The 27,988-nt window shown below is 34.2% G+C and overlaps 2 protein-coding genes across 2 annotated transcripts; both read right to left on the bottom strand.

Moving 5' to 3' along the window:
- MED31 (mediator complex subunit 31) lies at window positions 1-27,385 on the bottom strand. Its single transcript, XM_080155642.1, has 8 exons — window positions 27,274-27,385; window positions 22,419-22,843; window positions 21,795-21,869; window positions 21,254-21,330; window positions 20,632-20,691; window positions 1,787-1,927; window positions 718-864; window positions 1-460 (listed from the first exon to the last, which is right to left on the bottom strand). Exons 1-7 carry the CDS (start codon window positions 27,317-27,319, stop codon window positions 756-758), a joined length of 933 nt encoding a protein of 310 aa, XP_080011768.1. The 5' UTR covers window positions 27,320-27,385; the 3' UTR covers window positions 1-460; window positions 718-755.
- On the bottom strand, window positions 5,224-18,930 carry LOC145315648 (uncharacterized). The gene is made up of 12 exons (XM_080155640.1): window positions 18,660-18,930; window positions 17,793-18,161; window positions 11,498-11,628; window positions 10,914-10,992; window positions 10,296-10,355; window positions 9,801-9,848; window positions 9,022-9,112; window positions 7,139-7,214; window positions 6,863-6,932; window positions 6,356-6,486; window positions 5,932-5,992; window positions 5,224-5,597 (listed from the first exon to the last, which is right to left on the bottom strand). Exons 1-12 carry the CDS (start codon window positions 18,927-18,929, stop codon window positions 5,430-5,432), a joined length of 1,554 nt encoding a protein of 517 aa, XP_080011766.1. The 5' UTR covers window position 18,930; the 3' UTR covers window positions 5,224-5,429.
- Window positions 27,386-27,988: the final 603 nt, after the last annotated feature.

Raw genomic sequence — 27,988 nt, forward strand, 5'->3', positions numbered from 1 at the left:
TCAGAAGTGCTAAGTTATGTATTCTTTTAAGTAAGGGACATATCAAATAAAGAAAATTTATTTTGCCTCCAGATTTTCATCTGGACATAAGGGACGAATTACCTAATCATTTTCTATTGGCGTTAATATTGAAGGCAACAAATTTATTCATGTAATAAAATAATCCCCCCATTATTAATTGAATATAACACCCTTAATAGTTATTTATCGCATAGTATTCCGTGAAAGCGATACTGTAAAACCATGTATAGAATCGAATTGCATAAATTTTCCACGGATAAAAATCGAAAAATACTATTTTTTTAAGCCCTGAGACATTTTTAAATATTCGTGGATAATTGCCTGAAATTCGATGCTATACATGAATCGGTACTAATCAACAGGATTAATTGGCTTTGAAGTCATACTGGAAAGGTTTTATATTAAGTAATTCATTAAACTATTCGATGGCATAATTATATCCTATTATATAAAGTAGTAAGCATTTTTTTTCTGTCCCGAAGGATCTCGCTAACTGCTGAACTGATATTGTTCTCCTTTACAGTGAAGCTTCTTATAGGTCCTGGGAAGGTTTTAAACTATTTTTGATTTTCACCCCCCTAGCCCAAAAATATTTTTTTCATTCTTTTGAAACTAAAATTTAATATGGGATGAGGTCGACTATTCCCCCTCCTAACTTAAGTGCCCCTAGAGGCATCTAGGGGGCGTATCCGCTAGTTTGAAATATAAAGCAAAAATAGCACTAACAATATAGTTCATTGTTTTTGTGTGGTACCGTTACCGGTGGTATTGGCTCCGCCGCCGCCTCCCGCCGCAGAAACAGCCCCGCCTTGACCCGTGACGGCGTTCTCAAACATCTTCGCTCTAAAAAAAGAAATGTCTAATATGGATAGATTCATATAGGATATACATACATAAGTTTGTATAGTTACAGTGGGCAAAAATTAAAAGGCCAACATGGATATGATTTATTGGACAGTTAGTTCAACCAGTAGGATGCGATGGGATGGTGTAAAGATGACAGTTGGGAGGGGACTGGTCCGTTATTTTAGCCAGCTACAAGTTTCACTTTTAATTATACGATAATCTGGTGTAAGATCCAAAAAATAATAAATCCATAAGTAGAAACTTAGGGAGGGAGGGAACTTTGGAATGTAAATGACACTGGTATCCAAAGTTTTATAACTACAATATCTTATTTGTTGGCTTAAAGCTTTGGGCAATTTCAATAAATTTAGATTTGTTGATTTCAACTAGAAGTGCCAAACTGTTCAACCAATAATACGATCTTAATCTAAAAGAGGGTCAATTCTATATGCATTATAATGGGGAATATACATTAAGAGATATAAGTTTTCCGGAATTTTAATGTAGGGAGTAGATTTGAAATCTGCATCAAATTTTAGGGATTTTTTATAAAATTCGTTTTTTGTATAATTCTTTATCTAAAAGCGGAAATACATTATAAGTTAATTAATTTTGACCAATAGGATAGGTGGATTTTAAACTACCTGCGCTCTAATTGGTTGAATGATGTACGACATCCAATCAGAGCGCAGATTTTTTAAATCCACCAATCACGGAGGCCAAAATTAATTAACTTAATTTGTATTTCCGCTTTTAGATAAAGAATTATACAAAAAATGAATTTTATAAAAAATCCTTAAAATTTGATGCAGATTTCAAATCTACTCCCTACATTAAAATTCCGGAAAACTTATATCTCTTAATATACATTAATTCAACGTCTTATCCCTTTAGATCCCTGATATATTATAACCCTTACCTTTTCCTTGAGTAATGCTGCCAGTGCAGGACGACCTGATCATCCAGGAACCTGGCGCACTGCCCGTTCACAATCTCCTTGCGGAAGGTCTCGTGTTGCAGGAGCTCCAGAAAGTGCAGACACACTGGGTATTTCAGGTACCTGAATAATCAAATTCTTCATAAGGGCTAGGGCTCTAGGCTTCTAGCAGTGGTGCTCTGGAGACGAGAGGGCTAGGTCTCGAGTTAAGAAGTAAGCATATCCACAATTCAATAAATTCATGTTATCTTATTGTCATTGTTTCAGCAAGAATAGGATTAATTTTTATTAGCTTAACACTAAAATTGTACGGCAAATAATGGAAATTGTGGGCGATTGTTTTTTTTCATAAAATATTTATTCCAGCTGGCTAATATGTATTGTATAAAGATACCCTCAAAAATCACTTGGGAGGGTGGTGGTTCCCTACCCCCAAAATAGTGATAAACGTTCTCAAGACCTATGCGATTCTTCACTGTAATGGAGAACCATATCAGTTAAGCTGTTAGCGAGATCCTATGGTACACACAGAAACACATACTGTTTTTTTATCCTATTATATAGTAAGTTTTTTGTCTATAGCTTAATATTTCAACAACTGCTTTTATGCTATTTTAGTTTCAGATTTAAATCTTGGAATGGTTTAGGCTATTTTCTACCCTAGCCTACCTTTTCCAATACAAGACCCCTAGAATGATGCTGGTGGCGCATCCGCTAGTATAAGGATAAAGTACAACGAGTATAGTAAAATATAAATAAATAAGGTACAGCAAGGTATATATAATAATACGTCCTCATGAGAATATATTTAAGAAAAAAATTACTATATATTAATAAAGGTACTAAGAAAGAGAGGTAATGTCTGATTGAGCCAATAAATGAATCGCATCGGAGCATACATGAAATCTCATTGGTTGAATTAAACTGAAGTTTTCTAGTTCTTTTCATTAGAGTTAATTAGAGCTGTTCTTTCAACTTTTACTCGAATCAAGTCCAAAACATGAAGTACTGCCTTCATTTTGTTGTTTCACATCTATGTTTTATCTGTGCATTAATAATAAATATGCTTCATCTATTGTAATCGTTGTAAAATAATAAAAATCCCTCTATGGATTTAAGTTAATAAAATCATATTTTTTTTCTTGAGTTTCTATTCAAACAAAAAAATAATATCTCGGACTTCAAATGTACATAATTTATAATCTTTAATTCGTAATTCGTATCTATTATAAACATTTAAAATACATAAATTCATAGTTTGTTTCATGTTTACCTCGAAATAAATTATATAAAAATAAAATAACAACAAATAGCAATACAACAGTACGTTCGTTACGTTTTCAACAGGACCTAGCGTAGTACTGTGTATACACTGTACACATATGGGTAAAAGGAAAGGGCATATTTTTTTCATTTTGTTCATATAAAGAGCCGGCTGTAAATAGTCGAATTTCTTAAGATAAAGCTTTTCTCACGAAAATTATATCCTGTTAAAATTTATTTTCTAGTATAGTGTAAAGCATATTACAAATCCTTTAATAAGTTAGCTATGAATTGTTGAATTCCTTAATATAAAGTTAGCTTTCTAGAAATTATATACTCAAAAAAGGGGGGGGGGCGAAAGTGACACTTTTTGAAACCAAAACTAAGAGTCAACAAAGGAACTCAACTAAAAAAAGGGTTACAGGTCTGAGATTTTGCATGGCAGTTGCTTTATAGGGGTACAATATGGAACTGTGAAGAAACGGCGGCGCAACCGCCGAAAACCGCCGTTTCCCGCCGTAATTTTTGTTGCCTTTTCTCGGCGGTTTTCGGCGGTTGCGCCGCCGTTTCTTCACAGTTCCATATTGTACCCCTATAAAGCAACTGCCATGCAAAATGTCAGACCTGTAACTCTTTTTTTAGTTGAGTTCCTTTGACTTTTAGTTTTGGTTTCAAAAAGTGTCACTTTCGCCCCCCCCCTTTTAAAGTTTTTTGTCAGCTGGAAAAGTTCCTTCGTCAGATTTACGAAAAAGGGGTTCACACTATAGTTCTTCTCTCCTATTTCTATTTATATATTAAACTGTGATTAAAACAACCTATCTAAATAAATTATTGAAGCTTTCAATAACATTTATTAACAGTTTTTAATTATTCAACAACTGGATAACAAAGTTTTGTGTATTAAAATTTAACAAAATTATACCTAGTTATTCAAGGAATTTGATTTCTTATGCATCGAAATTTATAAAAATATTTTTTTTTAAATAATGGTTTTAAAAAGTTTTTTTTTTAGCATATAACCTTATTACCCCTAGAATAAGGGTGCCCAAATAAATGTTCATTCGATTGCACAACCTTTTTTATTAGAAATAATGGGTTGGACCTGCATCTGCTATCATAATGAGAAGTAAGGACCATTTTTAACTTCTTTATTTGTGACTGACGAGGTTTATTTGTCGTTCTGAAAACGAGCCGACTTCTTTTACTTTGAGCTACAACCGCAGGCGTTCAAATGCATTATTATCCCCCCCTCTTCCCCTCCAGCCATTAAAGTATGGCAATTGGAATTCTATAATTTGTGAATTATTGATTTTTCTGGGATGTTTATTTGTTTAGAAAACTAAATATTATTTCATAATGCAGAAATAAACAAGGTTAATGATGCACATATCATTACCCGATGATGAAAAACAAAATTAGACCATCTGTAGATTATAATGAGTCTTATAAATTTTAGACATTGCTAATTTGAACCAATCAAGATTTGACATAATTTAAAACAAAGATTTTAGGATTAGGTGAGGGTTTGTAAACTTTGGTCCAATATCTCAACCCTCCCAGGAAAAGGAATATTGAATACGAAGATAAGCTTTTTTTTCTCCAAATATTGTTCTTGCACGAAAAAAATGCTGTGTTAATAAATGCTAATTAAATGGTCACATGTTGCAGTATCTAAATATCTGATAAATAATAATATTCTGAAAGAAACATCATTCTTAAAATCTTTCTTAATAAAGGGGTAGTTTCACGAAAGGCATTTTAACTTAATTTAGTGAACCGCATATTTTTTCCTGGTTAATTGGTTAAACTACATTTATATGGCATATATTTGAAAGAATTTTAATTTTCTACCACGTAGTTTTTAAAATATCAAGACTTAAAAATCGCCTTTTTAAATTTCATATACCACAAAAAGACGATTTACAAGTCTTGATATTTTCAAAACTACGTGGTAGAAAATTGAAATTCTTTCAAATATATGGCATATAAATATAGTTAAACCCATGAACTAGCAAAAAATATGCCGTTCACTAAATTAAGTTCAAATGCATTTCGTAAAACTACCACTTTGGCACATCAGCAGCCATTTATAATCATTGTAACAAATTTGGCACCATTTACATTTTGAATCTAATCAGCGCCATTTAGAATTAGAATTGAACGTTGCCGTTTTGAATTTGAATGTATAGACGCCATTTAGAATTTGAATGAATCGGCGCCATATTGAAATTGAATTGATCAGCGCCATCTTGAACCAATCATTGGACGCCATTATGCGAATTTCTCATCATCCATTTTGAAAAAAAGTAGCAGTTTGGCGCCATTTTGAATTTGAATCTAATACGGCGCTATCTTGAACCAATCACTGGACGCCATTATGCGAATTTTTCATGTGTGTAAAAAGAGACCCGGACTGGGTGTATCTTTTGCCGCATAAATGACACGAGAATCTATATTTTGAGTCATCAGTGACGTGCACGTCCATGTGGCGGGTCAGCTTGTCCTTCCGCGTGAAGCCCTTGCTGCATATCTGAAAATAAATATCTTAAATCGAAAAGTGCTGAAACAAACATACCTATTAAAATAACTTTTTCATTTTAAAACTGTAATACCATGGTTAATGATGAAATAATCAAAAACCATTCCATTGTTTCTGTAAATGGAAACCCCATAACGGCGATTGAAGAGCATACAAACCAACAATTTTACTAATTTAGACATAAGATAGAGTATTGTGAGACAAAATAATAAGATTGAAACTAGTTTTGTTAGACCCGAGGGGCCAAAAGCTCAGGCTGACAAAATTGGCGAAAATCATTCGTTTTGAAGCCATACTGTAAACAATATACATTATGTTAACATACCTGGCATTTAAACGGAGTTTCTCCACGATGATTAAGCTCATGAACCAACAGCTGATCCTTTCTAAAGGGGAAAAACAATGGATATAGGATATACATGGATATTATGACAGGGGAAAATTTGTCATCAATTTAGGTTGCCAATATATAGACCTTATTAATTAGTCAGTTTGTTCATGCAGAAGGAGGAGAGGGGATGGGTTTAAGGAGGTTGTTCGTTATTTTAGCCAGCTATGATTTTCACTTTCTTAGAGTGCATAATAATCTAGAGTAAAAACCATGTAATCATGAATCCATTTGAGTTTGGATCCTTCTCCCACTATTCAATCAGACAGGCAGACAGACAGACAGTAAGAGGGACAGGCAGAGATACAGACAATAATTATGGAGTAGCCCCGATGATTATAAACATTGTTTTCCCCCATTCCTATTGTACTTGACTGGACAGATGCTGCAAGCGTACTTGTTAGGCTCCGTATGCTTGACCGCGTGGTGCTTCTTCCGGTCCAACTCCCGGGCAAAGGACATATCACAGGAGGTGCACTTGTACGGACGGACTCCTGGTACAGGTGGCAAGTTTAGACAAGTTTTACTACTAAAGGGATGGTTGCAAAGGATCAACAGGGATAAGAAAAAAACTGATATACATCCCATTCCCCAATGGTAATACACAAAACTATCCCTTCTATAGATTACAATTAGTGGTTGAAACGTTTGGACTCTCAACATTATTATAAAACTTTGGGGACTAGTATAATAAACAGCCTAATGTCCCTTTCCTAACTGGGTAGTTGCACGAAATGCTTTTGAAAGTAAATTGATGAAGTATTTGTTCCTATGCATTTAAATAAGCATTTAAAAGAAAGTATTTAAATTTTTATCTTGTAGCTTTCAAAATATAAAGCTTTATTCTTGGGTATCTTTAAACTTGTATTCCTGTATGAATAGTTTCATGGTACTGTAGGTCATGTGGGGACCAGAATGCCTTCAAACAGACCTCACACCTGTACATTAGATTTATTATTTTTGGGTGTAAAATATACATAAAAAGACAACAATAATAAATGAATATTATATACAGTCATATTTTGTTGATATGGATATTATATGAAAATTTTCTTCCTAAATGGCATTTGAATTTCATAATAGGTAGGAATTATGCAAAATTATGTGTTCACACATTGTTTTCATACAGGCCATACATCAATACCTGTAGGGCTGAACCTCGGTGTGGCGGCGCATATGGGCGTCATACTGGTGCTTCATATTGTACTCCTTCCCACATTCTACAACAATATATATCATTGGATGGTGGTTATTTCAAAGTAATAGATAAAGGTGGATATATTGACTAGGGTTGGGCCGGATATCCGGTGTGGCCGGATATCCGGCCGGATATCCGGCCATTTTCAATATCCGGCCGGATACCGGATATTGAAACTATCCGGCCGGATATCGGGCTCTATAATTTTTTATACTTTATACCAAAAATCTCTGCTTTTTAGTAGCGAAGCTACTCTATAATTCACTTTGTCCGTCCGTCAGTCCGTCCGTCAGTCCGTCAGTCCGTCAGTCCGTCCGTCAGTCCGTAACGCTATGGGGGAAATGGGATTTACTCAGCCCCTATAAAAGATAGAAAGCTGAAATTTTTTGACAACATTCCCATCATTAAGGAGCACAATTAACTATAAAACATCAATGGCGGTCGGACGGCTTTTTAGCAGGTTTTAGGCTATTTTTTTATTTTCCACATTTTTCCTCATATCTTTGGTGTTTATGGTCCGATTTTAAAAATTTTTTCAGTTAGATATATCAAAATTAAATTATCCGTCGTTTAGAGACCCAACAATGACGGTCAGACTGCCTTTTTGCAGGTTTTTGGCTATTTTAAAATTTTTTACATTTTCCCCCATATCTTTGGTGTTTATGGTCCGATTTTCAAACTTTTTTCAGTTAAAGATATCAAAATTAAATTTCCCATCATTTGAAGAAAACAACAATTACGGTCAGACTGCCTTTTTGCAGGTTTTTGGCTATTTTTATATTTTTTACATTTTCCCCCATATCTTTGGTGTTTATGGACCGATTTTCAAATTTTTTTCAGTTAAAGATATAAAAATTAAATTTCCGGTCATTTGAAGAAATCAACAATGACGGTCAGACTGCCTTTTTGCAGGTTTTTGGCTATTTTTATATTTTTTACATTTTCCCCCATATCTTTGGTGTTTATTGATCGATTTTCAAAATTTTTTCAGTTAAAGATATCAAAATTAAATTTCCCGTCGTTTGAAAAAAACAACAATGACCGTCAGTCCTATCCACGAAATTTTGTGCTTCGCTACTTATGGATGTTGTCATCCTTGTTAAAATCTTAAATGGCTATAATTTTCTTATTATTGAAGCTAGAAGAACATTTTTTCTGAATAAGTTTAACTTAATGTAAATTTATATAAGATTTCTGAAGAAACTTTTTTTTTACTACTTTAATATCTGGTAATTTGGCCGGTTATCCGGCCGGATATCCGGTAATTTGGCCGGATAACCGGATATTTGCCGGATATCCGGCGTTGACCGGATATCCGGCCGGTTACCGGATATCCGGCATTTGAAATCAGCCGGATATCCGGTATCCGGCCAAAAAAGTATCCGGCCCAACCCTAATATTGACAAGGGAAAATTTGTCGTCAATTTAGCTTGCTAATGGACCTCATTTATTGGTCAGTTTATTCACCTATTAGATGGGGAGGGGATGGAATAAAGGGTGGTATCTTAATTTTTGCCCGCTGCTAGCATTACTTGATCAGAGTACATGAAAATCTGGTGCAACATCCGGCGTTATCCTCTTAAATTTTTTTTTCAATTTTGAAAATTTTGGAAACGGAGTTGTTATTGCTTGCTTGGCAATTGAGGAAAATCACCGATAAGACAATTGTTAAGCAACCCAAATTATGAAAAGTTTGGTCACTGCTGGTATGTTGTACAACATCTCTATAAAGATTTCCCCATCTAAAACAGCTTTTTTATAGTCTTTATTAATGACACGATTTGTTAAGGGATCGAACCCGACAACTACCGGAAATTTGTTGATATTACCTGCGCACGTAAAAATATTCTGATTGTAGGATGGATCATGTGTTTTCTCGTGTGTCTGCAGGCCAGACTTAAACTTGAATGTTTTCCCGCATTCCTATACAACACACGTGCGTTATGGATTATAGGAATGCTTTGAGCTTAGCTTTAGTTGTAGAATAGTTGCGCTTATGGCAGGGCTGGCAAGAAAAGTCCAGGGCAGTTAAAACCACATGGTTTTTTCCGGTTTTAAGCTCCAACAAAAATCCATATCAAAAGTCCACCTTAAAAAATTGCTGTTTTCGCCTTCAAAAAGGTCCTAAATTTACTAAATTTCTTAAGAAACTTCTTATTTTTCATAAAACGCCTTTACACACAGTATAAAAACTTAAGAATTAAATATTTACAACAAAAAAGACTTCTTTCTATTTTTTACAAATAAAAATGTTGCTTTCGAAAAATAAGTCTTTTTTGTCATAAATTCCAATGTTTTTACACTGTGTGTACTATGTTTTTTTTTTTAAATTCTGTTTTTTTCCCACGATTTAAAAGGTTAAAACCGGACATTTCAATTGTCCGCGGACTTTTCTACAAAAACCTGGATTTTTGCCAACCCTGATTATAAAACCTTAAAGACTTAAATCTAAAAATGAAATAGCCTAAAACCATACCGGGACCTATGTAAAGCTTCCCTAAAATTGAGAATTAATCCAGTTAAGTAGTTATTAATTCTATTTATATAATAAAATGACGTATCTCGTCCTATATACAGGTTATCCCCAAAATAATGCGCACATATATCCTTCCTTGCAACTGTACTGCTGACCGTCATTATGTACTGCCAGATGGGCCTAATTGTACAGAATATTTTATACAAGTTTAATAAATGGTAGGGTGATTATTGGATTGCATCAGCTCGAACCAGAAGATGGGAAAGTTTGTAAGTTTAAAAATTGAATCACTAAATGAATTTACGGGGATCTAAAGGGATAAGACATTGGTTAATAAATTGATGTATATCCCCCAATAATAATACACAAAATTACCCCTTCTGCAGATTACAATTCAGGGTTGAAAAATTTGGACACTAAACTTACCCAACCAATTCAATTGAGCAAAAATTCCAAAGTTATTAAGTCAACGAATAAGAAAATTAGGGAATGGGGTAGTTTGTTTGTTTTTTACTTTCGGTCAGGTTTGGTACTGGGTAACCCCGCAGGGTTAGGCATTGGAGTGAAAGCGCCAACCACCCTTTAAAAAAATAAAATAATCCTTTCTTGTATAAATATCCATCCTGCCTTCATCTGTCGTTTGGGGAAATATTTATCACAGCTCGGGCACTGGTCCATCAGACCCTCCTACAGTACAGGAAACATTATCTAGTGGCGCAGCCGTTTTAGAAAAATAATCTATCCCCCTGTATTTCCGTATATAATAGGCATGTCGCATCAAAATAACGTAACCTAACTAGCTCTCTTAAAATAACCAAGAACCTGCCCTAAACGATATCAATTTCTCTAAAAAACTTTCAGCCCAATCGTTCGTGTTGTCAAAAAAGCAAACGGATATAATTAAAAACAAACATCCTAATACTTTACTATTATATTCTAGCGGCTACGCTCCTAAAGGACTAAACAGTGAAGGGTAAGTCCTGCAACCCTATACTATACTATACCCTCATTTCTAGTTTTAAAAAGGATTTTATCTTTTGGGATGGGGGAATATTTTGCAGGTCCCCTCATCCCAAACCATCTCTTGACCTATAAAAAACTTCACTGTAAAGAAGAAACACATCGGTCCAGAAGTTAGCGAGATCCTTTGGTACAAACACATAGATACACAGACAGCCATCCTGTTCCTTTCATCTAAGAATTGCAAGGTTGCTGGGCCCCTAAATTAATGTGTTTCCATCCTGCCTTGTACATATGTTCTTTGGTGTGCAGCTTTATTTTCATAATACTAGTAGATACAAACTCACAATCATTCTCAAAACATCTAAAAATAATAAATCAAAATTACAAAATGTGGCATATCTCTAATAGCTTTACAACTGACAGATAAACATTGAATTAATTTTTGTTCAAAATTGAAAGCGCTGCAAATATAGGTATTTTTGTTTTAGATTGACCTAGGTTCTTTGTTTTTGTGGATGTTATTTCCTTGTTTTTTTTTTTATATCAAACAGTTTAAGTTTTCCCATACATCTAAAAATGACACAATTGATGCAAACTGTATTGTTTTATGTCAAATGTCTTACAGACAACCAACCCTTTATTTGCAAGACCTGGCTTTGTCTTGCTTTGTCCTAAATGTGCACGGTAGTGTGTGGCACCTGTTTTAGACCAAAGCATTCCCCTTCTCTATCTGTTTATGTGGCGCACCTATCATAGCAGCAGTAGGAAACATTTTTAACGACTTGAGTATGACGCGGTGTCACTTCCCCGGTGACAAGTGGATGTGCATAACGTTGAGCCAAGGTCCCGAGTAAAAAGTTTCTTACTTGTATTCAATGACCCTATCAGGATGTGTGGAGGCCCAATGTTCCAGGTTTGCCTTGGATGTATCTGACTTGAGTCCACACAAAGCACATGTAGTCAGAGAAGGTATAAACCTTTTCTTTAACTTGTATACCTAGGTATATAGATATATTATTACTTGGATGTATTAGATATAAGTCCACACAAAGCACATGTAGTCAGAGAAGGTATAAACCTTTTCTTTAACTTGTATACCTAGGTATATAGATATATTATTACTTGGATGTGACAGATATAAGTCCACACAGAGCATATGTGGTCAAGGAAGGTATAAACCTTTTCTTTAACTTGTATACCTAGGTATATAGATATATTATTACTTGGATGTGACAGATATAAGTCCACACAGAGCACATGTGGTCAAGGAGGGTATAAACCTTTTCTTTAACTTGTATACCTAGGTATATAGATATATTATTACTTGGATGTATTAGATATAAGTCCACACAAAGCATATGTGGTCAGGGAAGGTATAAACCTTTTCTTTAACTTGTATACCTAGGTATATAGATATATTATTACTTGGATGTATTAGATATAAGTCCACACAAAGCACATGTGGTCAGGGAAGGTATAAACCTTTTCTTTAACTTGTATACCTAGGTATATAGATATATTATTACTTGGATGTATTAGATATAAGTCCACACAGAGCACATGTGGTCAGGGAAGGTATAAACCTTTTCTTTAACTTGTATACCTAGGTATATAGATATATTATTACTTGGATGTATTAGATATAAGTCCACACAGAGCATATGTGGTCAGAGAAGGTATAAACCTTTTCTTTAACTTGTATACCTAGGTATATAGATATATTATTACTTGGATGTATTAGATATAAGTCCACACAGAGCACATGTGGTCAGGGAAGGTATAAACCTTTTCTTTAACTTGTATACCTAGGTATATAGATATATTATTACTTGGATGTATTAGATATAAGTCCACACAGAGCATATGTGGTCAGAGAAGGTATAAACCTTTTCTTTAACTTGTATACCTAGGTATATAGATATATTATTACTTGGATGTATTAGATATAAGTCCACACAGAGCACATGTGGTCAGGGAAGGTATAAACCTTTTCTTTAACTTGTATACCTAGGTATATAGATATATTATTACTTGGATGTATTAGATATAAGTCCACACAGAGCACATGTGGTCAAGGAAGGTATAAACCTTTTCTTTAACTTGTATACCTAGGTATATAGATATATTATTACTTGGATGTATTAGATATAAGTCCACACAGAGCATATGTGGTCAGGGAAGGTATAAACCTTTTCTTTAACTTGTATACCTAGGTATATAGATATATCATTACTTGGATGTATTAGATATAAGTCCACACAGAGCATATGTGGTCAAGGAGTGTATAAACCTTTTCTTTAACTTGTATACCTAGGTATATAGATATATCATTACTTGGATGTATTAGATATAAGTCCACACAGAGCATATGTGGTCAAGGAGGGTATAAACCTTTTCTTTAACTTGTATACCTAGGTATATAGATATATTATTACTTGGATGTGACAGATATAAGTCCACACAGAGCATATGTGGTCAGGGAAGGTATAAACCTTTTCTTTAACTTGTATACCTAGGTATATAGATATATTATTACTTGGATGTATTAGATATAAGTCCACACAGAGCATATGTGGTCAGGGAAGGTATAAACCTTTTCTTTAACTTGTATACCTAGGTATATAGATATATTATTACTTGGATGTATTAGATATAAGTCCACACAGAGCATATGTGGTCAGGGAAGGTATAAACCTTTTCTTTAACTTGTATACCTAGGTATATAGATATATTATTACTTGGATGTATCAGACTTATATCCACACAAAGCACATGTGGTCAAGGAGGGTATAAACCTTTTCTTTAACTTGTATACCTAGGTATATAGATATATTATTACTTGGATGTGACAGATATAAGTCCACACAGAGCACATGTGGTCAAGGAGGGTATAAACCTTTTCTTTAACTTGTATACCTAGGTATATAGATATATTATTACTTGGATGTATTAGATATAAGTCCACACAAAGCATATGTGGTCAGGGAAGGTATAAACCTTTTCTTTAACTTGTATACCTAGGTATATAGATATATTATTACTTGGATGTATTAGATATAAGTCCACACAAAGCACATGTGGTCAGGGAAGGTATAAACCTTTTCTTTAACTTGTATACCTAGGTATATAGATATATTATTACTTGGATGTATTAGATATAAGTCCACACAGAGCATATGTGGTCAGGGAAGGTATAAACCTTTTCTTTAACTTGTATACCTAGGTATATAGATATATTATTACTTGGATGTATTAGATATAAGTCCACACAGAGCATATGTGGTCAGGGAAGGTATAAACCTTTTCTTTAACTTGTATACCTAGGTATATAGATATATTATTACTTGGATGTATTAGATATAAGTCCACACAGAGCATATGTGGTCAGGGAAGGTATAAACCTTTTCTTTAACTTGTATACCTAGGTATATAGATATATCATTACTTGGATGTATTAGATATAAGTCCACACAGAGCATATGTGGTCAAGGAGGGTATAAACCTTTTCTTTAACTTGTATACCTAAGTATATAGATATATCATTACTTGGATGTATTAGATATAAGTCCACACAGAGCATATGTGGTCAAGGAGGGTATAAACCTTTTCTTTAACTTGTATACCTAGGTATATAGATATATTATTACTTGGATGTGACAGATATAAGTCCACACAGAGCATATGTGGTCAGGGAAGGTATAAACCTTTTCTTTAACTTGTATACCTAGGTATATAGATATATTATTACTTGGATGTATTAGATATAAGTCCACACAGAGCACATGTGGTCAGGGAAGGTATAAACCTTTTCTTTAACTTGTATACCTAGGTATATAGATATATTATTACTTGGATGTATTAGATATAAGTCCACACAGAGCACATGTGGTCAGGGAAGGTATAAACCTTTTCTTTAACTTGTATACCTAGGTATATAGATATATTATTACTTGGATGTATTAGATATAAGTCCACACAGAGCACATGTGGTCAGGGAAGGTATAAACCTTTTCTTTAACTTGTATCCCTAGGTATATAGATATATTATTACTTAGATGTATTAGATATAAGTCCACACAGAGCACATGTAGTCAGAGAAGGTATAAACCTTTTCTTTAACTTGTATACCTAGGTATATAGATATATTATTACTTGGATGTGACAGATATAAGTCCACACAGAGCATATGTGGTCAAGGAGGGTATAAACCTTTTCTTTAACTTGTATACCTAGGTATATAGATATATTATTACTTGGATGTATTAGATATAAGTCCACACAGAGCATATGTGGTCAGGGAAGGTATAAACCTTTTCTTTAACTTGTATACCTAGGTATATAGATATATTACTACTTGGATGTATTAGATATAAGTCCACACAGAGCATATGTGGTCAAGGAAGGTATAAACCTTTTCTTTAACTTGTATACCTAGGTATATAGATATATTATTACTTGGATGTATTAGATATAAGTCCACACAGAGCATATGTGGTCAGGGAAGGTATAAACCTTTTCTTTAACTTGTATACCTAGGTATATAGATATATTATTACTTGGATGTATCAGACTTATATCCACACAAAGCACATGTGGTCAAGGAGGGTATAAACCTTTTCTTTAACTTGTATACCTAGGTATATAGATATATTATTACTTGGATGTATCAGATATAAGTCCACACAGAGCACATGTTGTCAGGGAAGGTATAAACCTTTTCTTTAACTTGTATACCTAGGTATATAGATATATTATTACTTGGATGTGACAGATATAAGTCCACACAGAGCACATGTGGTCAAGGAGGGTATAAACCTTTTCTTTAACTTGTATACCTAGGTATATAGATATATTATTACTTGGATGTATTAGATATAAGTCCACACAGAGCACATGTGGTCAGGGAAGGTATAAACCTTTTCTTTAACTTGTATACCTAGGTATATAGATATATTATTACTTGGATGTATTAGATATAAGTCCACACAGAGCATATGTGGTCAGGGAAGGTATAAACCTTTTCTTTAACTTGTATACCTAGGTATATAGATATATTATTACTTGGATGTATTAGATATAAGTCCACACAGAGCACATGTAGTCAGAGAAGGTATAAACCTTTTCTTTAACTTGTATACCTAGGTATATAGATATATTATTACTTGGATGTGACAGATATAAGTCCACACAGAGCACATGTGGTCAGGGAAGGTATAAACCTTTTCTTTAACTTGTATACCTAGGTATATAGATATATTATTACTTGGATGTATTAGATATAAGTCCACACAGAGCACATGTGGTCAGGGAAGGTATAAACCTTTTCTTTAACTTGTATACCTAGGTATATAGATATATTATTACTTGGATGTATTAGATATAAGTCCACACAGAGCATATGTGGTCAGGGAAGGTATAAACCTTTTCTTTAACTTGTATACCTAGGTATATAGATATATTATTACTTGGATGTATCAGACTTATATCCACACAAAGCACATGTGGTCAAGGAGGGTATAAACCTTTTCTTTAACTTGTATACCTAGGTATATAGATATATTATTACTTGGATGTATCAGATATAAGTCCACACAGAGCACATGTGGTCAGGGAAGGTATAAACCTTTTCTTTAACTTGTATACCTAGGTATATAGATATATTATTACTTGGATGTATTAGATATAAGTCCACACAGAGCATATGTGGTCAAGGAGGGTATAAACCTTTTCTTTAACTTGTATACCTAGGTATATAGATATATTATTACTTGGATGTATTAGATATAAGTCCACACAGAGCATATGTGGTCAGGGAAGGTATAAACCTTTTCTTTAACTTGTATACCTAGGTATATAGATATATTATTACTTGGATGTATTAGATATAAGTCCACACAGAGCATATGTGGTCAGGGAAGGTATAAACCTTTTCTTTAACTTGTATACCTAGGTATATAGATATATTATTACTTGGATGTATTAGATATAAGTCCACACAGAGCATATGTGGTCAAGGAAGGTATAAACCTTTTCTTTAACTTGTATACCTAGGTATATAGATATATTATTACTTGGATGTGACAGATATAAGTCCACACAGAGCACATGTGGTCAAGGAGGGTATAAACCTTTTCTTTAACTTGTATACCTAGGTATATAGATATATTATTACTTGGATGTGTTAGATATAAGTCCACACAAAGCATATGTGGTCAGGGAAGGTATAAACCTTTTCTTTAACTTGTATACCTAGGTATATAGATATATTATTACTTGGATGTATTAGATATAAGTCCACACAAAGCACATGTGGTCAGGGAAGGTATAAACCTTTTCTTTAACTTGTATACCTAGGTATATAGATATATTATTACTTGGATGTATTAGATATAAGTCCACACAGAGCATATGTGGTCAGGGAAGGTATAAACCTTTTCTTTAACTTGTATACCTAGGTATATAGATATATTATTACTTGGATGTATCAGATATAAGTTCACACAGAGCATATGTGGTCAGGGAGGGTATAAACCTTTTCTTTAACTTGTATACCTAGGTATATAGATATATTATTACTTGGATGTATCAGATATAAGTCCACACAGAGCACATGTGGTCAGGGAAGGTATAAACCTTTTCTTTAACTTGTATACCTAGGTATATAGATATATCATTACTTGGATATGTTAGACTTAAGTCTACACAAAGCACATGTGGTCAGGGAAGGTATAAACCTTTCTTTAACTTGTATACCTAGGTATATAGATATATCATTACTTGGATATGACAGATATAAGTCCACACAGAGCACATGTGGTCAGGGAAGGTATAAACATTTTCTTTAACTTGTATACCTAGGTATATAGATATATTATTACTTGGATGTATCAGACTTAAGTCCTCACAGAGCACATTTGGGATATTCCTCTTGAGAGTGTGATGATCTCCACCAAAATATTAATAAACCTACCCAAGACCTATGAGCAGCTACACTGTAAAGGAGAACCATATCGGTTCAGCGGTTACCGAGATGCTTTTGGACAGACAGACTGACAAACACAGATACTTTTACTTTTTTATAAGGATGTACATTGTACGCCTTTTAATTGTTCAGGGCATTTATGAGATTTATAGTAAAAGCGAGAAACAAATATTATATACCTGTCGTTTGGCTGATGGATCATCCTCTACCTCCATCAGCAGATACCGTTTCTTTTTCCGCTTTTTCCCGCCGCCGAGAACGACGCTGCCACCACCTCCTCCTTTAGCAGTCAACCGTTTCAGGTAACTGGGCAGCAGCGATGCCGGCATCCCCTTGTTGCCATCCACAAGCGGTGCTAGGGGATCTTTGCTGTCGCCGCCGCTGTCATTATCATGAACCAGCGGGGGTTGCGGCGGCTGTATAGAATCGGTAACTTTAAATTTGGCTAGGAAGAATTTGTGTGAATTGACAATTTGTTGGTTAAATTGGAGTGTTACCTCCACCTTGGCGAGACAGACAGGGCAGACAGATTTGGGTAGCTGGTCATCCTGGACAGGTCAGGTCAATCATTTAATGTTCATAGGGAAGGAGAAGACTATGAACTGTAAATTAAACTGTTACCAAAAATTTTATTATCATGTTATACCGTTCATTAGCTCAAAATATTATTGGACAGAAGTATCAAATTACCAAAAAGTGTAGGTACCTTAAAAAACTGCTGTATATTGCTAAAATTGCAAAATCATAATTAAATCGTTATATCTCGAAATCGCAACGAAATTTGCATCTTAAGTTAATGTATAAGATAAGCAGCGGCTCCACTAATAGTATCTAGGGGATCTTTATTTAAATAGGTATAAAATTGGCATAAGAATAGCCTAAAACCATTCCAAGAAATAAATCTAAAAATAAAACAGCCTAAAACCACCACTGGTCTTAAGTAAAGCTTCCCCAAAAAGAAGAACTCAATCAGTTAGTAGTTGTTGAGATCTTAAGATTCAGACGAAGAAACTGTAAGTAATAGGATATAGACATTAAATGATTGCCTTTGAAATAATGATAGGAAAGTATGTAACAAGTTTCTCATACAGATTCATATTCAAACATTTATCCGTTGCTTCACTTGCAAAAATATTAACCGGCGAATCAGTTTGATTTGCACAGAGCCGGCAGTACTCCAAATCACCGCCGCTGGCTGAATATGTATCGCCGTTATTCTCAATTTCGGCGGTTACCGCCTCTGATTTGATATGAGTTTGATCGTTGTTTGATGGTTCAAGGTAGATAGGTTGATCCGATAAGATATTTTCTTTCATTACTACTAATATCATTTGTTTTGGGTTAAGTTAATATAGTTATTTATTACATTGTATTATATACAGCTTTCCGCAGATATCAAATTAAAAATTATAAGATTAAAAACACGCGGGGATTGCCTTCGATTTAGAGTGATATTAGGTTTATAATTATCCAACAGAAAACAAACCCTTTGATTGCACGACCTTAGTCTGGAATTCCCAACTGTGCATGGCAAAGAGTAGCAACTGTTTTAGGGACAAGGCATTCCCCCTACTCTAACTATCATTGTCACGTGCCGGACATAGCAGCAGTAGGTAAAATAGTAGCAGCAGGGAAAATAGTTCTACCAATGATTACTCATGCCAAGTTTCATAACGAAATTCGGATTCTAAGTGCCCATTTGCACACTGATTACAATATAGTTACCTTACCCCCCCCCCCTTATTAAGTTTTAACTACGAATGAAATATCTAAATTTAAATTAACTAAAACATTCCTGGTTTAACTTCTGTCATCTTGGATTTATGTTTTGTTTGGATTTCAAGTTTCAAGTAATACAATTATCACAGTTTGATTCTTTGATATATCAACAATTTTCATTAAGTTTTTTTCATTCTCATGTTTTCAAAAATGTTTTTAAAACTATTTTGATCTTAAAATGTACCTATTTTTGTCACTAAAATTCTTCTACATAGATAAATCTTTTTATCTTTACAAAAATAATTTCTGCAATATTTTGATTTGTGTCATGTTTTGATTTTCGTAGATTTTCTGGTTTGGTGTGGCAGATTTGGATACAAAGACGACATTTAATTTGAAACTTTTTATTATTAAGGAAGATTAATTCAGGAGATTTATCAAATATAAATACAGATATAATAATAATTATGATAGGTTAAAAGATAAGAAAACATAATAAATGCATTCAAGTATATTGTACATAGTATTTAAGTATATATGTAAACTTTATCAGAGTACATCAATATATATAGAATATACGATTACGTGTATGTACGACCGGGGGAAAATTTTCGTAATTTTAGGTTGCTATTTCACCTGTCATTTATTGTTCAGTTCATTTATGCAGTAAGAGGGGAAGAAATAGGGTAGGGGTGGATGAGGGAGATCTTTATTTTAGCCTGCTACAAGGTTCACTTTATTAGAGAAAATGAAAATCAGTTGTAAGATCCAAGTAATAATATATCCCTTACCAAAGCAAAATTCTTTATTTAATACAGATTACAAAATATAACTATAAATACAGGTATAATAATAATTAGGTTATATGTTATGAAAACATAAAAAATACATATATACCTATACATTATACAAGTATAGATATACATAGATACAGTATTTATTTGTATAGTTAAACCTTTCTTAGTATACTTCTTAATCTTGTTAATTAATAATACAATGCAATGCAAGAAACTATTAGCTGCAAGTTTAACCCTAACATTTAAAGGAAGGAAGGCAGTAAACTAACCTAAAACCATCCCGGGTCCTAAGTAAAGGTTCCCAAAATCAGATGAATAGGATAATTATATCATACAAAACAGTTGTTGTAATTTTTTAAATGACCGTACGGACTTTCTGGTAATGATTATAATATTGCCACGCTTCCTAAATAGTACCTAATTTCTATAGAAATTATCATGCAAAGTTTTTAATTGATAGGACAATTCTATCATATCTAAATTAAGGAAAAGAGCATCTTACTTGACGTATTGAGGTTCTTGCCAGTATTGAAGATATTTGAGATAGTTGATGAAACTGGCGTCCTTCATAAATGGATATAGTAAATACATGGATACTTTGACAGGGGAAAAATTTACGTCAATTTAGGTCGCTAACATATAACTCATTTATTGGTCAGCTCGTTCATCTAGTAGTAGGGGAGGGGATGGGGCAAAGGGGGTATCGTTTTCGAAGCCCGCGGCAAGTTTCACTTTATTATAAAACTAGCGGTTACGCCCCCTAGAGGCCTCTAGAGGCACTTGAGGAGGGGAGAGTCGAATTTGATAACCTAATTTATTATTTTAGATTTGAAAAGAATAGGGGGGGGGGGAGTGGGAACTTTTTTTTGAGGGGAGGGAATTTTTTTTAGGGGGGGGGGGATTTTTTCTAGTGGCGATATCTCTTGGGAGGGTGGTGGTACCCTCCCCCAAAATAGTTATAAACCTTCCTGAAGCTACCCTGCTAAGGAGAACCTGATCGGTTCAGCGGTTAGCGAGATCCTTCGGTACAAACAGACACACAAACAAACACACATCCTGTTAACTTAGTATAAGGGATATGAAAATCTGGTGTAGCATCCACATAATAATATATCATTATCCATTCCTTCATGTAGCCTCGCTGGGCCAAAAAATGGAGATAATTTGGATTCCCAAGACTTTGCACAAATTCCAACTCAATCTAAAATGGTAAAATCTCTTTAAAATGCAAAAATATATCCAAAATTAAATAAAGTACAATAAAAGTGTTGGAATAATGTTTTAAGAAAAGGGCCATAGATGAATTTATGGGATAAAAAATGATAATAAAAAAATATCCTTTATATTATTATATTGTTTAATAAATTTGGACACTGAATCTGATTGATAGAAGTTAACTAAAAACTGTAGGTACCAATATATTTTGCAGTCCAATGTCAACAAAGCAACGTGATTTCGTACAGAGATCTAAAATGATCATCATAAATTGATGTACATCCCACAAATTATCTCTTTTGTAGATTACATTTAGTGGTTGAAACGTATGGAAACTCAACTTAATGAACAAAAAAATCAAAATACAATAAAAAAAACCAAAGTTGTTAACCCAACGAATAAGAAAACCTTTTCATAAAACTTTGGGGACTGGCCTTGCGAACTTTGTACCTGGAATCTTAATTTCTGTTGTTCGTCAGGTTCTACTCCACCAGAACTGTAACTGGACAAGGATCCAACGTTCATCTAAAAGAAATATAGATGTAGAACCAAAACAACTACTTGGTTCCAGTGGTATAGACCTTTTCCATCTGCTAGCAAATTGCCCTTGTGCTCTTTTGTAGCGACTTGGCTGTGTTTAATTTTCTGACGTTAATGGCTATTAAGCTAATATTTTAAGACCCAATTAAAGTCAGCAAAAAGTCCACACCCCGTGAACAATAACATAAAGTTTTTTTAACCCCTTCCCCCTCTAATCTTTTACTTCAACCATAACAAAAATATCACACAAGGCGTTAATCAATGTCCGTCCGTAATGAATCTATTTTCCCTTTTTTAGACATAATATATTTTTGAATTGTATACCTAGCAAAGCATTTCAGGACGGGATATACCACGAATTTCTATTATCTAACTATCTATGTCACGCAGCTGACATAGCAGCAGTAATGACCGTTTTTAACGTTGTTAGTTATGATACCTTGTTAGGCCGAGATTCCAACCTATCACCTTCCCGACATTGAGCGAATACGCCACTTATTAAGCCACAGTCGCGGGTTAGAACCCCACTTTTACCTGTGATGAGTTATGTGACGGAGAATTTCTGATGGTACTGTGCTGTGAAGAAGGATGAGAGGGCGAGTTCCTCACCCCCTGCATGCCCTGCGGCGTCGAGGGACCGTGCGAGGGCGAGCGCCCTACCCCACCAGCGGCTGTACTCCCCATACTAGAGGCGCTATGCGATGGTGAACTACGCACACCCCCGGGCCCAGTTTGACCGCTCAGCTGTGAGGAGGGATGGGAGGGCGACCGTCCAACCCCACCACCCATCTGGGAGGATGGGTGCGATGGGGAGCTCCGCACACCGCCCTGCATTTGGGATGGGTGTGAGGGGGAGTTGCGCACCCCACCCCCGCCCATCTGGCCGGGGTGTGAGGGGGAGGCTTTGGGTTGCTGGAATGTTGGTGGGGTCGGCACAGGAGGTTGCAGGTTCATGTTACCTGAAGTTTATAATATTATGGTTTTAATAATAAGGTTTATAGGTATTGATCTATAGTATACAGGGTGCGCCACATAAAACCGGACTTTTTCTAAGGTGGGGGGGGGGGGGGGTTTAATGCAACCATCTCGTAATCAGTGAGCAAATGACACTTAGAATTCGAATTTCGATCTGAACTTTTGCATGAGTAATCCTTGGTAGGTCTATTTCCCCTAAATCGAACAAAAAGTTGGAAAAGTAACGGCTAGCGGCTCAGCCGTTCAGCCGTTTTTAGCCTATTTTCAGGGTAAATCCATCATCAATTACGTAGGAATCAACTTTTTAAAACATATTTTTGGTTTAATTCATGTTAAATGATAGCAATAACCATTTTTAAAACTTCTAGCACCAACAGCTACCGTGCAGAACCGTTTGATAGCGTTTTGGAGTAGAAAAGAGTATTATGTTGAGAGAGGTTTTGTGACTAATTTGCAATATAGATATCAAAAAAATGACAAAACAGCTGAGCCGCCAGCCGTTAGCCGTTACTTTTCCAACTTTTTGTTCGATTTAGGGAAAATAGACCTACCAAGCATTACTCATGCAAAATTTCAGATGGAAATTCGAATTCTAAGTGCCATTTGCTCACTGATTACGAGATGGTTGCATTAAAACCCCCCCCCCTTTGTGAACAAATGAACATAAAATCGTCAATTTTAAAGATTTTATTGAATTTTAAAAACTGGGAAGCTAACTAGGTATATGACTATAAGATCATTTAATAAAATCGCCGCCAGGATCAATTTCGGCCTCCACCCGCCTCCTCAACCGCCGGCAGGCCCAGGTCAAAATGTACCTGTCCAAATTGGCGAAGTTCTCCTTGTTAGTGACAATAAGAGGTCTTTGTGGTGGCTATACTCAAAAAACGCCTATCTCAGAAAACGCCTATCTCAAAAAACGCCCATCTCAGAAAACGCCTATCTCAAAAAACGCCCATCTCAGAAAACGCCTATCTCAAAAAACGCCCATCTCAGAATTCGCCTATCTCAAAAAACGCCTTTTTCATAAAATGCCTACTACATTTTTAAGAATTATCTTGTAGTGAAACATGTAAGTCTAAGAAGGTATTGTGAATATTATACAATATGTACATTATAAATCTTCTTATTGAAATATCTATCCCTGAAGTATAATGTCACTTTTGTACATTCCTTAGACACTTTTTATTTTTGTAAGCCTTTTGAGTAACAACATACTACAGGTTTGCTTTTTGAAAATTGATCACAATTGAATATCAAAAACTTTTATCTAGTTAATTCATCTTTTATTTTTTATTTTTTTCATATATCTACTGCAAACAACCCAGTTTACTTTTCAGTTATTACAATAAGATGAACAACTATGAGCTCTATTAAAACATACTTTTTATTTCTCTATTATTTGACCTAATATCTTGAATTAACAGAATATCAGGTTGAAATGTTGTAAATATGACTAAACCTAGTAAATTTGTTAAGAGATAATCATAAAGATGTTGTGAAATTTAGATTCATGTTATATAATTATTAAATACACAAATAATATACAAAATATTTATTAAGTATGATATGCTTTAAATTATAAAGCAATTTAACATTTTTTTAGATTCTACTTTCCATAGTTGATGGATTTTGGGGGAAAAATAGGGTGAGGTTATTTTAATGTCTTATCCCTATATTCCTTTTTATTCTTACCAGATTAAAAAATGATATACTTTTAAATGAGCTTCAATAATTAAACTCTTTCCTTCAATGAGAATCTTCCTCCAATAATTTTCTCCCATTTATTTAAACTACCCCTTTTCTCTAAATATAGCAGCTACTCTTTAGTTTACCATTTTATCCATCTTTGTACATAGTTTATAAAATGGTTGATTTGGTAACTATTTATTTGTGTTTTAAATAAGAGATCATGAATGACAAGTTTTGTATTATTCTTTTGAATACTATTAATAAATTAGGCTTTATTTTTAAAAATGTAGTGGGCATTTTATGAAAAAGGCGTTTTTTGAGATAGGCGTTTTCTGAGATAGGCGTTTTTTGAGATAGGCGTTTTCTGAGATGGGCGTTTTTTGAGATAGGCGTTTGTGGTATGGGCACGTCTATTGGTGCATACTTCAAAGTAGCTCCAGGCCCAAAAGTCCATTGAATTAAGATCGGGCTGCTGGGAGGCCACATTTCCTTAGGGAATTGAGTAACTGCAGGATCCAAATTCACCCAACTTTCAAGCTGCCCTTCAACACGGCGGCTCTCATTTGGGCCAAAATTGAGCTAGAACGACGCTCTATACCTTTTTCAAAATGGCATGAAGATTCAGCTAGGATTGTCAGCGCAATCCATAGTCTAAATTGAGTTTTTAAGTCCCATGTGGGTCTCTAACGTCGAGAATCGAGAAATTTTCACGATTTTTGACGTTTTTTGACATCTCTAAATCTGTCACGTTTCACTTTGCCGGAGTACTACAACCAAGCTTTTTTAGATAGAGAGCTCTAGTCTTTTCTAGTGTCTTACTTATGTATCTAACAGTATCCCCAGCAAGTTACATAACTCTACCTTATCTACAAATGGGCTGAGGTCCTATTTAGTGGGCTGTAGTCGAGAATCAATATTATACCACCAGCGAATTTCGAATTTGCCTTGTTGAACATAAGTGCGGCCAGCTCAAAGTTCGTCCAAAGATTTCTTTTAGGACCAGAGACTAATTCTTCATTTTTGTACATCTTTTCAAGGCACATAATTTGTTATTTATACATCAACCGCCTTCGGCGAACCGTTTTGCCGTTATTCACCGCCAAAGGCGGAATTTTGACCTTTTTCACTGTTCTCAAGGTTTTAACGGGCATTTTTGGTAAGAAGGCGTTGATTTATCAAGTTCACGCTGAAATACTTTTATATAGGTTATTTTATTTACTAAATTTCATGTGATGTAAAAATTTTTGTATATCCAACCCATTTTTGTCAAAAGGAATTTTAAATGGATGTGATTTATGTTTCTTTTATTACTAATGTTATATCAATTATTAATATTATATTCACTTCATTCACTTATTTTAACAATTGAAATCCATCTTGACGAAAAACGGTTAGATGCACAAAAATTTTTACTTCACATAAAATTTAGTAAATAAAATAACCTAAATAAAAGTATTTCAGAGTGAACTTGATAAATCAACGCCTTCTTACCAAAAATGCCCGTTAAAACCCCGAGAACGGTAAAAAAGGTCAAAATTCCGCCTTTGGCGGTGAATAACGGCAAAACGGTTCGCCGGAGGCGGTTGATGTATAAATAGCAAATTATGTGCCTTGAAAAGATGTACAAAAATGAAGAATTAGTCTCTGGTCCTAAAACGACTCCTTCCCCCCAAAAAGGGGCAAAAACCACCATTTTTTAAAAAATGCACAGGGTGTCCCAAAAGTGTGTAAATTTGTAAAATAGGCAAATATTATTGTTATAAGTCAAAATCTTTATATATATGATAGCTTTAGGTAACTTGAAAAACAAAAAAAATAAAAAAAAATAAAAAAAATTTCTCATTTTTTTGAAAATACAGGGTGTCCAAAAAATACAAAAATTGTAATCTGGTCAGAAAACACTATGGCCTAACATACTTAGATACTTTGTATGCTAATTTGAAAAAATAATCAATTTGAACCAATTTTTAGCTCTACAGACGCAAAAATCACTTTTACAGGGTGTTTCAAAAATTTCTCAGGTGTCCAAATTTGGAGTTACCACGCCAAATTTACTTCATATGTGTTGTAAAATGGATGATATTCACTCTCAAGGCAAGAAATGGGCAAAATTCGTTTCCTGACAGTGTCAAAAGTTTAAAAAACCTGTTTTGACATTTTTCTTGGGACACCCTGTAATTCATGATTTTTGTGATTTTAAAGACAAATTCTATATTGTACCCATCTGGGGGATTAATTTGATATATAAAACATGTATGTAAGTTGAAAATTAATGTAAAAATTTTAAACTTGAAAATCATGAAAAAATGCCTTTTTTCATTGTGAAAACACCACAGTGAGAAAATGCGCCAAAAATCGGACTTTAAATGGATTAAAAAGGTTAAAAATCACCCAGCCCTTAGTTTTATGACGAAATGAAGGGGACTGGAAGTTTTTATCAAAATCTGAGACCTCATGCAGAAAAATGTTTTTTTCGTAAATAATGTGCCACTGTAAGTGGTTGCGAAGGGGAGATATAGTTATTCAACCCTTTCTCCCTCTAGTGTTTTACTCTAATTATTGAAGCATGACCGACCGACAGACGGACAAAAAAAATGTATAGATTAGATGCGCATATATATCTTAGCAATAACTGCAAATCTATGTGTTTATCTTTAGTAGCAGCAGAGAAAATCAGAAAATCGAATAATAGAGTAGCTTCTCTACTAAAAAAAACTCTAACCTGAGCCAGAGCCTTGGCCACTACCGTAGCCCTGATAATTGGACATTTTCAACTCACAGATTTTTATAAATCCCTTGTCATTAATTAACTTTTCTTTTCTTTTTTTCTGAAAAAAATATTTTTTTACATGATTTGACACTCAGTTTTAAAACATAGAATGAACGATATTTTATTCTTTAACGTAACACTAGATTTTCATAATATCTAATAAAGTGAAACTCGCAGCGGGCTAAAATATCGATTTTTCGTCAATTTAGGTTGCTAAATTGGTCAGTTCGTTTATATAGTAGTAGAAGATGGATGGGGTAAAGGGGATGGCCGTGATATCGGATATCGTTATTTTAGCCAGCTAAGGATGGCAATTTTTTTTCAACGAAAATCCAAGAAATTATATAATATTAGCCCCATTTTTTAGGATCTTGAAACTAGGTTCCAGCTAAGTAGTGAAACCCCGTGTGAGTGCAATTCCATTGAAAACAATTTTAATAGGTAGGTAGTGTATAAAATACGGATAATAAAATAAAAACGGCAATATTACAATTAATGTTTAGTGCTATGTGATAAACGGGGCAATTTGAGAAGCACCATAAATGAATTTTTACCGAAAATAGGTTTCAAATGAAAATATATATGAAATGCTAGCTAAAATACGAATTTAAAATATACATTTTTGAACACAGCCACGAATTTATAAAAATAGCAATAACATATTTTT

Source organism: Acartia tonsa, chromosome 4, assembly GCF_053477335.1.
Source record: "Acartia tonsa isolate MP-2025a chromosome 4, ASM5347733v1, whole genome shotgun sequence".
Classification (NCBI taxonomy): domain Eukaryota; kingdom Metazoa; phylum Arthropoda; class Copepoda; order Calanoida; family Acartiidae; genus Acartia; species Acartia tonsa.